The following is a 12,332-nucleotide window of genomic DNA, read 5'->3' on the forward strand; positions in this document are numbered from 1 at the left end:
TAGCGATTGAGGAGGGCCCAATCATAATGTGGTCAAAGCCGGGTTGACGCTTGCAGGGGTCTGTGATGAGGTGTTTGTTCTTTACCTCAGCTGACTGCCAACTCTGTTTCCAAGAGTCTGGAACAGAGAAGTTCAGTGTAGGCGTAGGGGACCAGATTGGATGACGAGACGTCAAGCGTTGGACAGGGTGGGCGAAGATATCCGCGTATATTGGCAGGTCCGGTCGAGCGTAGACGTGGGAAATGAACTTAGATGATGCCGCATCCCGACGAATATCTGGCGGGGCGATGTTGCTGAGAACTGGCAGCCATGGAACCGGGGTCGAAGTAGTGTCAGTAATGTTTGTTAACTCAAGAGTCAATGAAAACTATGCAGCATCATTTGCTTTTCTTAACTGATTATTGATGTTTCTTCCAGTATTTTGAGTTTCTGAGCTATTGCTCCAAACATAGTAGTTTTAAACAATTTTCAAGTTTTTGAGCCTAGAGGTAAAATTTTGAGAATGTAGGCATTCACTTCCTCTGCACTTCGTGATAAACATGTATGTGTGTGTGTGGCTGTTGTAGTTGTCACTGCCAGAATTTTACTGCTTCAGACTTTTATTTTCCCTCAGAAAGAAGAGTCTGTGGCTCGGGAGGTAACACTGTAGCTAGAGCATTGGACTTTGAAACATGAGGTCCTCATTTCAATACCTGGCATTATATTTGCCAGAATGATGCCCTGGCCTTCTCTTTCTCTTTAGTAAATAAAATCTGAGAAAGATACCATAGCACCAAAGCTTCCTCAACGTCAGTGGGGCCTAGGCTTGAACTTGGGTCACATGCATGACAGAGTAGGCACCCTCTAAAACTGCTGTGCTATCTCTCTGGCCATTGACGATTACTTTTAAAACAAAGCTGTAAAGCCTTATTTGACCATGAATACACATCTCGAGGCACCATTTATGAGTGGTTTTCGCACTCTTAAATATATTTTTTTCCACTCCCACACAGTTATGTTATAGAAAAATAACAGAGAAAGTCATTATCACTGCTTGTTTAGTTGTAACTAATACTTTATTCTCCACTATGTAAGTTTATAAAAACTTAACTTTGGAATTTCATCCTTGGTCAGTCAGAAGACAGTCTTTCTCCCTCCAAAATGAAAACAGTTAATATTTTCAGAAGCACTGTCCAAGTTTTTGGGGCCTCCCTTGCATTGTCACTGGGTAAAGGCACTTGAAATTTGATTATCTTTCAGCAGACCTCTAGTGAATATCAGAAGATCATCACTTCCTTTTCTTTTTGGCCAGCTGACACAAGACAGGAAGTCTGGGGGTTCTTTCTGATAATGAGGATTCTCTTCAGGAAACTCACTATGTTGGCATTTGTTAGTTTATCGTTAAGGCTTGTCCACCCTCTAAGGGTTGTGACTCTCTTACACACACATCTTACCAGCAGAGCAACCCTGTAGTCTTAGTATTCTTATTCCCATGTGGGTAGTGAGAAGCTCGTGGGTCTCAAGCCAAGATTATAAGAGCTGTTAAGTTCCTTCACCAGAGTCACTTTGAAAAGAGAAAGGGGTTGGAGAAAGGCACCTGGGTTTGGGCGTGGGTTCATTAAGGATGCTGACAGCATGCCGCATCATCTCCAGTACCACCTTGAGCAGGGCCGGCCTAGTTAAACCACGACCATCCTCACACCCCAATACCCAGTATGCATACGCTCCATGGCAGGGAGCTCAGAGAAGCTGCCAAGCCTGCATTGTCATATCCCCTTTCCGCCACCGCAGGGAGGTTAAGCAGCTGCGGCGCGGCACGGCACCGCTCAGTCTAGAGTGTGTGTTGCAGCCCCTCTCTCTACTCGGCCCACGCGGGAGGAGCAGGGCTCCAGCGCGCTTTGCCCGGCGCTCGCCGCCGCCGGGGTGGGGCTGGGGGTGGGGCCTGGACGGCGGGACCCGTTTGCTAGGCAGGCGCCCTCCGAGCGAGCGGTGCGCCAGGCTGCCGGGGTCCCAGTTGCTGGCAGGGCACCGACAGCGGCCTGGCACTAGGACAAACATGATGCGTTCCAGGAGAGGAGGGAGCGGGGCCACTCCCGCGGGAGGACTCGCCAAGGTACCGGGAGCCCAGACCCCGCCGGGAAGAAAGCGGGTGCACTCATGCCGCACTGTCTCTTTAAGACATTGTTCCTGCTAGCACCCTTGGTGAGTAACCTGGCCCCAGGTCTGGGGAGAAACCCAGACGAGGCTCGGTCTGGGTAGGTGGATGGGACCTCAGATCTCTGGGCGCGGTATTTGGGGAAGTTATGAATGGGGCGGGTGGGGGTGGGGAGCGGGAGACCGAACTTTGAGCCTAAGCCCTCCACTCCCACACCCAGGTACTTTGTAAATTTTAACAGGGCTCCTGGAGAGGACCGTGAGACTAAGCAAGGCCAAGTTTCAAAGTGAGGAGGCTCCCACCTGACTTCAGCACCAGCTCACTGGGTATAGTCCCTGAATCTAGGTAAGCCCTAGATTGTAAACTGGTGGGGTGAATGCAAGAAGCTTCAGGCCTCTGTGGTGGTAGGGTGGTTGAGAAGCTGACTACTGGTGGCTGTCAAGTGGCCTGGGCACCTAGTTCTTTACGAAGTTTCCTGGGTGAGAAGTGAAGCTGTGCCTGTCTATGGGTCATACTCACCAGTGGGATATCCATTAACTAGTTCCATTAGAACCTTACATAGGGGAGAGCCACTTGGGCCAGCAAGCAGGGGAGAGGTGGCTGGTGGTACTGTGCCCACCTGGTACTCATTGAGGGTTGACCCACTGGGTACTTGGGAGGAAAGCTTGAGTGGTCTGATGACACAGGGGATGTAGAATGAGGATTGTGAAGTCACAGAGGAAGTGAGATGCTACAGCCAGGGCTCTGGGGTTGGCTGCCTGGCAAGTGGAAAGGTATCACCCAGGCAGACCAGTACTTTCTTCCCGTGGAAGGGAGACTGTGGGATCAGCAGGGCACATCTGGTGCCCATGTTGGACTGATGAATCGGGTGAGGCCACCCTATCACAAAGGTCCCCCTCCCCATCCTACACAGGAATGAAAGCAATCCCATGTCCACACTCTGGAAGTCTAAATATCACCCACATGATGTGGAAAGAAAGCAATAGAAAGACCAAATGGCATGTCTTACTGTCCCCCTTCCTCACAAACCTCCTCCTGGGAAGATTCCCCCCCTGCACTGTCCAACCCCAGCTCTATGAGCTTTCTGTTCCTCCAGAGTAGTTGACTTCCATTGGGTTCAAGGGCTCTGGGGAATATGCACTGGAGAGCAAATGAGCTCAGAAGATTACCACTGATTCCCACCCTCCTACTTCTCCAGATGCAGAGGCCTCCATGGCTGTGATAAGCCTTCTGTTCTTGGCAGTGATGTATGTGGTTCACCACCCCTTGATGGTCAGTGACCGGATGGATCTGGACACACTAGCCAGAAGTCGGCAACTGGAAAAGCGGATGAGTGAGGAGATGCGGCACTTAGAGAAGGAGTTTGAAGAGAGGAGGAGAGTAGCTGAACAGAAGCAGAAGGCAGAGAACTTCTGGAGAGGAGACACATCTGGTGACCAGTTAATTCTGGGAAAGAAAGACACAGGGTGGCCATTCGAGGCTCCTAGCCAGGAGGGTCCTATGAACTGGATGCTGGGAAACCTGTGGAATGCTGGCCTCTTTTGCCTTTTCCTCATTTTTGAGTTCCTGCGTCAGAACATACAGCACGAGCCAGCCTTTGATTCCAGCAGTGACGATGATGATGAGGAAGTCCATGTTATGCCTGTCACCTCCTATAACTGGCTCACTGATTTCCCTTCACAGGAGGCCCTGGAATCCTTTCATAAACACTGTGTCCAGAATGCCACCCGGGACTTGCCCTGCACCTGTGAGTTTGTAGAGAGCTTTGTGGATGATCTCCTTGAAGCCTGTCGGGTGCTCAGTCGTCGAGAGGCTCACCCACAGTTGGAGGATTGTCTGGGCATTGGGGCTGCCTTTGAGAAATGGGGAACTCCCCAAGAGACCCAGAAATTTGATGTCCTGGTACCCATCCTTCCCCCACAGGGCACTATGTTTGTGTTGGAGATGAGGGATCCAGCCCTTGGCCGCCGCTGTGGCAGTGTGTTAGTGGAGTCAGAATGTGTGTGTAAGCGTGAGAAGCTTCTGGGGGATGTGCTGTGCCTAGTGCACCATCACAGGGACCACTCAACCGTCTTGGGCAAATGTAGCAACTCCATTAAGGCAGCTCTCTGCACTAACTCCCACCTGGATGTGTGCAAGACTATACAGTGGTTCCGGAACATGGTGGGTAATGCCTGGGCCCTTGTTGCACACAAGTATGACTTTAAGCTCACCCTCCCACCATCGTCCACCTCCTGCAACCTCAGGCTGGACTACCGCTCGGGCCGCTTTCTCTCAATTCACTTGCTCCTGGGTGTGCAACGTGAAGACACCTTGGTCTATCTGGTAAGTCATTCCCCTGATCAGGAACAGCTTACCAGTGTGGACTGGCCTGAGTCCTTTGCCGCTTGTGAGCACTTGTTCCTGAAATTGGTGGGGCGTTTTGCTCCAGAGAACACCTGCCACCTCAAGTGCCTTCAGATCATACTGAGTCTTCAGGATGTGCAGAACTTACCCCAGGGAGCATCCCGTCCCATCCTCACCTCTTACCACTTCAAGACAGCCCTCATGCACCTGTTGCTACGGCTGCCCCTAACAGACTGGCAGCAGGATATGCTTTCCCAGCGGCTCCAGGACCTCCTCTGGTTCTTGGGCCGTGGCCTCCAGCAAAGATCCCTCCATCATTTCCTCATTGGTAACAACTTCCTGCCCCTGACCATCCCAATCCCTAAGACATTTCGGAATGCTGAGCCAGTCAATCTCTTCCAGCACCTGGTGCTAAACCCCTTGGCACATTCACAGGCAGTGGAAGAGTTCCACAACCTTCTCACCAAGGTGAAAACTTTACCCGGTGGTCCACTGGCTGGAGCACATTAATGTGAAGGCCATTAAAAAAGGGGAGAAGGCATTTCTGCTTTTTTTTCAGGCTGCAAAAGTTTGTTTTCCAGATATATCAGTGGCATATCTGACTTTCATCTTGCCAATAGCAGCTATGAGAGATTAAAATACTTTAAGGAGTACAGGAAGTAATCATGTGGAAAGGGCTGAATCTGCAGGGTCAAATCTAGGGTTGGTCTTCTGAAGTCTTTTTTTATTTAACTTTCATTTTGATCCAGAAGGGGCTCAGGTAAGCAGATATAGCAGGATCTTTATAAAATGGGGGGGGGGGGAGCACGAGGGAAGGGGCTATGAAGGTGTGTTTTATATCAACACTGGAAGCAAAAGAGAACCAGAGAATACCTCCATTCTGACTTATCCTGCCATTCCAATCCCCAACCCAAAGCTGGGTTAGGGTTCTTGCATGCACAGTTTCATTGCCCAGCTTTCACTGACCAACTTCTCTTTCTCTTTCTCTCTCGTTTCCAGAGTTATTGCTGGGGTTGGGGCTTGGTGCTGGCACTACAAATCCATTGCTCCTCGCAGTCATTTTTTCTATTTTATTGGATAGGACAGAAAGAAATTGAGAGAGGAAGAGAGAATGACAGATATCTACAGGCCTGCGTTGCTGCATGTGAAGCATTCCCACTGCAGGTGGAGAGCGGAGGGCTCGAACCTGGATCCTTGTGCAGGTTCTTATGCATAGTACTATGTACTATGCGTTTAACCGGGTATGCTACTGCTCTGCCCCCTCTCTATTTTATTTTATTATTGACTAGAAACAAATTGAGAGGAGGGGGGAGATAAAGAGGAAAAGAGACAGAGAGACACCTGCAGCCCTGCTTTACCACTCATGAAGCTTTCCTCCTGCAGGTGGGGACCAGGGGCTTTAACCTGAGTCCTTGAGACTATACTATGAGCACTTAACCAGGTATGCCACCGCCTGCCCCCCTTTTTTTACATTCAGAAAGAGATAGAGGGAGACAGAGGGAGAGAAAGATACCACAGTACCAAAACTTCTCCCAGTGCCTCGGTACTATTTGGTTCCAAATTCAAACCTAGGGCATGCACACGGCAAGGCATGGACCCTGTCTCATGAGCTGTTTCTCCAACTTCCTAACACTCCCTTATGTGAATGATTCCAAGTACATGCTGTACTGTTTCATTATTCACATTCAAACTAATAGCACTCTTTTTCTTAGACCAAATACTGTGATGACAACTTCCTGTATTTAAGAGATATAATTCTTGCGCACGTGGCACAAAGTGTAAGGACTGGCAGTAGGATCCTTGTTCGAGCCCTGGCTCCCCACCTGCAAGGGATTCACTTCACAGGCGGTGAAGCAGGTCTGCAGGTCTCTATCTTTCTCTCCCCCTCTCTGTCTTTCCCTCCTCTCTCCATTTCTCTCTGTCCTGTCCAACAACAACACCAATAACAACAACAATAATAACTACAACAATAAAATAAGGGCAACAAAAGGGAATAAATAAATATTAAAAAAACATTGTGAAAAAAAGATATAATTCTCAGATCTATACTGTTTAAAGATATAGCTAAGATGTTTATTTTCCATTTTAGTCTATTTCTATTTTCATAAGACATGACTTTTTTAAATGCATCTGAAGACTCAATACTACTCAAGTAATTTATTAGCAATGCTTTGTAAATATTGTCAGTTGTGACCTACTTCAATCAAAATAATGTATTTCTTATAACAAAATAGCCAATATCTGGTGACCTGGAAGTACCAATGTGAAGTCCTTAAATCATGGTCTTTTTGGGGATCTCTTCCATAAATGATTACAACTTTTGAGGGAAGCCATTTGTGGAAAAAAAATTATCTACTATGTTGTTTCTCAGTCTGTATTTTCTTTTCAAAGATGATAAAGGGGTTATTTGAACTATGTGGTTTTGCAAAGTAGGGCCATCACAGTCTAGGCTCAGTGCCAGGTTGGACAGGAAAGGACTGTAAAGCATAACAAAGTCAGGATTCTAGAGATATGATTGGCTTATTTTCCCCTTCTTCCAAAACCTTGAGCAGGAGTGTTAAGAAATGTGACTACAGTTGAGGGCGTGGTTGTTTTGGACATACCAATACTGTTCCTACCCAGCATTGTAGGAAGATCCACTGGGGAGGTGAACCTGGCCTGACATTTAACTTGACCTTAGTGGGAATCAGATGCTTGTCTTTATGGGCTTTTGCTCCACCTCAGCAAAAGTAAATCGCAAGTATCCCAGAATTTGATGCCAATTAATACTTGGAACTCCTACTGTATAGTAGTTGCTGGATTCCCATGTGACTTGCTGATATCTGCCAGATGTTACCTTTTAAGTTAAGGTGCAATGATGGTAGTTCTTTGTGGAATTTGATACTTGAAAACATCCATGTGCTTTTTTACTTAGGAAATATTTTGGTGATGTCTTTGTTCCACATTAATAAAGGAAGCTGTTTTTCTGTATCAGTTGGAGTCTGTACAATAACACAGCAGAACAGCTTTCTCACATGCCTATTGCCAAGATGATCACGTTACCTCAGTAGCTTTATCCAGTACATCCTGGTATTTCTCAATGCACCTTGAACCAGTCTGCCCTGTGGTTTCTTAGTGTCATGGCTAGTAGCCAGGAAAGAATAATTCAGAATGTAAAGGAACACCTAAGTTACTCATTTCCATGGTGCCCAAACCAAAATGTCAGACAAAAAATCTTGTAGCTGCAAAAAACATAAGCTCTAGAGGCATAAGTCTATCAGGAAGAAAGAATGGGTTTAATGTTCTAGTGCTATGTGGTTTCCAGTCTAGTAAGAGGCAAGAAAGAAAATAACTTTGTGAGCAGGCGGAAGACTACAAAGAGAATAGTCACAACATTTGGGTGGGGCAGAGGGGTTAAGAGTATAGAAAAAAAACAAGTAGTAATGAAAAGAACAGAGCTATAGTAATTTGGTAATGTCCTTACACTGATAGGGGAAATAGCTCTAGATATGTAGGAAGTTAGATTCTAAAACAATACTTTGCTGGCACCCTCAATATAACTGCAGTTCTAAAATGGGACTACAGTGCTCACTGAGCATTGTTAATGGTCCAGATACTGTTTTGCTCCATACTTGATAACTTGTTTAATTTTCAAATACTAACCCCATGAAGTTGGGGTACTTATCCCCTCCATCTTACTGATGAGGAAACTGAGGGATAGAATGGGCGCACAACTTCCCCAAGGTCCCATAGTAAGTAGTTGAGCCTAAAAATGCCTGTCCTAACAACCTTCCAGCATGGTCTTGGGAATGTAACAAGGTGTAGGAAATTAGGAAAGTAAAAAGCACTATATGAATTTTAAGATAAAAGATCCTATGTTTGTGGTCAGGAGGTGGTGCCGTGGACAAGGCACTGGACTCTCAAACATGAGGTCCTGAATTCAATCCCTGGCATTTCATGTGCCAGAGTGATACACTGGTTCTCTCTCTCTCCCTGCCCCCCATCACCCAAGTTTTTTTTTTTTTTTTTTTGCCAAGGGTCATTTGGATATTTATAATATCATTTTCAGACCTTAACAAAACTATCAACTTACAATTAGCATTTAATGTTGCTATGAAAAAAGCTCCTAGATTTATTGAATTTCAATCCCCTCCTGCAGCTGCCATTTATGGCTCATGGACTGGATGGTTCCTGTGTTCTAGAAGAGAAAAAAAATAGCTGGATTTCTTAGATTTAAGTTATGAGACAGAAGGAAAGAAGAGAATAGAGTATCACTCAAGTACATGTACTGCTGGTTTTCAAACTCAGGACCTCACAGTTGAGAATTCAATGTTTTATCCACTGTGTTACCTCCCAGATTGCAGGCGTGTTTTTGCCTCCAGGGTTATCGCTGGGGCTCGGTGCCTGCACTACAAACCCACTGCTCCTGGAGGCCATTTTCCCCATTTTGTTGCCCTTGTTGTTACTGTTACCATCACTGCTGCTGTTGTTGGCTAGGGCAGAGAGAAACTGAAAGAGGAAAGGACAGAGAGGGGGCGAGAAAGATAGACACCTGGAGACCTGCTTCGCCACTTGTGAAGCGACTCCCCTGCAGGTGGGGAACTGGGAGCTCTAAGGAGGATCCTTGAGTTGGTCCTTGCACTTTGTGCCATGTATGCTTACCTCTCTGTGATACTGCCCGGCCCCCCCAGGTGTAGCTTTTTTTAAAAAGACTTATTGGTGTGAGAGAAAGGAGAGCTAGAGCACCATTCCTGGGGTCCTCAGGCATTCTACCCAGGGAGTCATTTCCCAGGGCTGCAGAAACTTTTGGTTGTTTTTAACTGTCTTTAGATCAAGAATTTCATTATCATATACAAACATTAAAGGCATTTGCTTAGAGGTCAAAATGAATGCAAAAAAAAAAAAAAAACATATCAACTTGTTTTCTAATGACTTGATGGTTTATACCATGAACTAGATTATGATATAAGCCGGCTGGTTACAGACTGGACTTGAAGCCAAAAAGTTGCTTGTTCGATATCCAGCTGATAATAATATTGTTCCACTTCTAAAGTAAGTTTGTTTGGCACACATTGAGGAAGTAGAATCTCAGCGAGGACTAAGTTAGGAAAGAGGAATGGCTCTAGCACTGCTTTTCTGGCAGTTGAGGATTGGGAGAAGGTCTCACACTACTTTAGTTTTGTACAGAGGAACTGAACTTTGCATACCACAGATAAATCACTTAATCTTTTGGCACACTTCCTAGTCTAAGACCTCTACCACGTCCCCCTCCCCCCACATACACACACACAAAGATGGCATTCAGAGGGAGCTGAAAGACCTGCCTGCCTGCACCCGGGTGGGTGTTGGCTCACAGAGGTGCAGGAGGGTGAAACTGGCTGTACCACCCTGCACAAGCAACCTCAAGCAGTCACCTCAAGAAGCCCCACTGCAGCAAGACAGCTTCCAGCATTACCTAAGGGTCGCCTAGTAGCTGGCCTTCCTCTACCAGGAATTCCAAGCCAAAAGGTTACTTGAGATTCTCCTTCAAATAAATAAAAAAGATTGATACAAGGAGTCGGGCGTTAGCGCAGCGGGTTTAGTGCATGTGGTGCAAAGTGCAAGGACTGGTTAGGATCCTGGTTCAAGCCCCCGGCTCCCTACCTGCAGGGGAGTCGCTTCACAAGCGGTGAAGCAGGTCTGCAGGTGTCTCTCTTCCTCTCTATCTCCCCCTTCTCTCTCAATTTCCGTCTCTATCCAATAAATAAATACATAAAAAATTTTAAAAAGATCTGCTTCTGAGGCTCCTAGCTCAGTGCCACTGATCATACTCCCGACCCCAGCAATAACAAACGTGTACCCCAACGAGTGGTGCCCACATGGAATCCAGAGGACCACTCTCCTCAGGGTTACTCAGTGCAGAGACAACACATGAGTGAGATGATCTACTGAGTCCATGTCCTCACTAGAGGTCACTTGGGCCAAGGAGATAGTGCAGCTTGCAAGTGAAAGTTCCAGATCTGATCCCTGGCACTGCATAATGCCAGAGCTGAGTGGTGCTCTGTTCTCTCTCATGAAAATATATATGCCTCAATTTGTTTCAAAAAGCTAATCTATTACCTAATTCTTCATAATGATCCATAAAAGGAGGTATGAGCACTGCTTATACTGGTTTATGGTGGTGTGAGGGACTGAACCTGGGACTTGGAGCCTTGGGCATGAGAGTCTCTGCATAACCATTATGCTATCTAGCCCCTGCCCAAGCATCATTGTTTTATAACTGTGGAGGACAAAGAGGTTCAGAAATGTTAAGATTCTTCAATTCTGTGACTGGAGAAATGGCCCAACTGGTAGTGCTAGGCTTGTATACCTGAGGTTTCTGGTTTAATTCCCAGCACTGCATGTACCAGAGTGCACTCTGGCTTCTTTCTGTCCTCTGTCTCATGTCCAATTAACTCTTATATGTAACTAATAACATCTTTTTTTTTATTGGATACAGAAATTGAGAGTAAGTGAGGTAGAGAAGGAGACAGAGACTTGCAACCCTACTTCACCACTTGTGAAGCTTCCCCCTGCAGGTGGGGACCAGGGGCTTGAACCTGCGTCCTTGCACATTGTAGCATGTGCACTCAAGTAGGTGTGCCACCACCTGGCCCCCACCAATAACACCTTAAAAAAAAGTATCCCTAATCCAGGATTAAATTTTTTTTTAAACATTTTGTTGCTGTCTTTTAAACCAGAGTACTGCTCATGGTGATGCTGGACCCCCAGGCTCATTCAATACAGACTCAGGTACTTGTGTTGAGAGCTAGTGCCACGGCATAGGAAAATACTGATGAACAAAGACATGGCTTCAACTTGTGGAGGAGATAGACATGAAGAAGTCAGACTGGTGAATGTAAAATTGCAAACATGGGGGGGGGGTTGGGCAGTAGCACAGTGGGTTAAGCGCATGTGGTGTGAAGCACAAGCACTGGCATAAGGATCCCAGTAGGAGTCCCCGGCTCCTCACCTGCAGTGCAGGGGAGTCCCTTTACAACAGGTGAAGCAAGTCTGCTGGTGTCAATCTTTCTCTCCCTGCCCCCCCCCCCCGTCTTCCCCTCCTCTCTCCATTTCTCTCTGTCCTAGCCAACGACGATAGCAATAACAACAACGATAAACAACAAGGGCAACAAAAGGGGGAAAAATTAGCCTCCAGGAGCAGTGGATTGGTAGTGCAGGCACCAAGCCCCAGCAATAACACTGGAGGCAAAAAATAAAATAAAATTGCAAACATGACAATTGTAAGGATACTGGAGCCATATCAGGGAAGACACCACTGAGGAAGTGACTTGAACTAAAACCTGAATGGAGCGAATTATGTGAAGATAAAAATGAAGAGGAATCTACGTGGAGGACATCACCCGTGCAGGTGCCCTATTGTGTAGGTGAAGGTAAGTCTGACAGAAGTTCTAAGTGATGGGAGGACAGGGTGGTAAAGTAGAAGAGGAAGCTGGAGTGACTGCAAGCACCAAACCTACAAGCTTCCTAGGTCACTTTAGAATTCCCCAAAACAAGGGAACCTTTGAATGGTTTTAGACTTTGGGGAGGATAGCAACTGAGACGTGTACTTAGCCGCCACCACCTGGATCCAATGAGAAAGGGATGAGAGTAAGACTGAAGCTGCTGCAGATGATCAAGAAGGTAGTGTGGGTGAAACAGAGAGGTGCAGGACTGAAGGGCATTTTAGGAATTAAGAACTTAATAGATGCTGTGTGTGGTGATCAGGATGGCTAATAGTACCTTAACTGAGATGAGAAGCACTATAAACTTTTCTTTTTGTCCCCAGGTATATTGCTGGGACTCTGGGCCTGCATGATCATTCCACTGATCTCAGTGGTATTTATTTATTTAA

General features: G+C 46.4%; 1 protein-coding gene across 4 annotated transcripts; it reads left to right on the forward strand.

Annotated features, from left to right (window-relative positions):
- Positions 1-1,903: 1,903 nt before the first annotated feature.
- ITPRIPL1 (ITPRIP like 1) lies at positions 1,904-7,450 on the forward strand. Of its 4 annotated transcripts, none has more exons than XM_060184869.1 (3): positions 1,905-2,181; positions 2,355-2,479; positions 3,333-7,450. In XM_060184869.1, exon 3 carries the CDS (start codon positions 3,347-3,349, stop codon positions 4,988-4,990), a length of 1,644 nt encoding a protein of 547 aa, XP_060040852.1. In that variant the 5' UTR covers positions 1,905-2,181; positions 2,355-2,479; positions 3,333-3,346; the 3' UTR covers positions 4,991-7,450. The 4 variants fall into 4 exon arrangements, with proteins under 4 accessions (XP_060040853.1, XP_060040852.1, XP_060040851.1 ...); XM_060184868.1 differs by having other exon boundaries at positions 2,376-2,479; XM_060184870.1 differs by lacking the exon at positions 2,355-2,479 and having other exon boundaries at positions 1,904-2,181.
- Positions 7,451-12,332: the final 4,882 nt, after the last annotated feature.

The sequence above is a fragment of the Erinaceus europaeus genome, unplaced genomic scaffold (assembly GCF_950295315.1).
Source record: "Erinaceus europaeus unplaced genomic scaffold, mEriEur2.1 scaffold_729, whole genome shotgun sequence".
Classification (NCBI taxonomy): Eukaryota; Metazoa; Chordata; class Mammalia; order Eulipotyphla; family Erinaceidae; genus Erinaceus; species Erinaceus europaeus.

Bases quoted from the DNA above. Each gene is read 5' to 3' on its own strand.
- ITPRIPL1 (XM_060184870.1), top strand. From the start codon at position 3,347: ATGGCTGTGATAAGCCTTCTGTTCTTGGCAGTGATGTATGTGGTTCAC.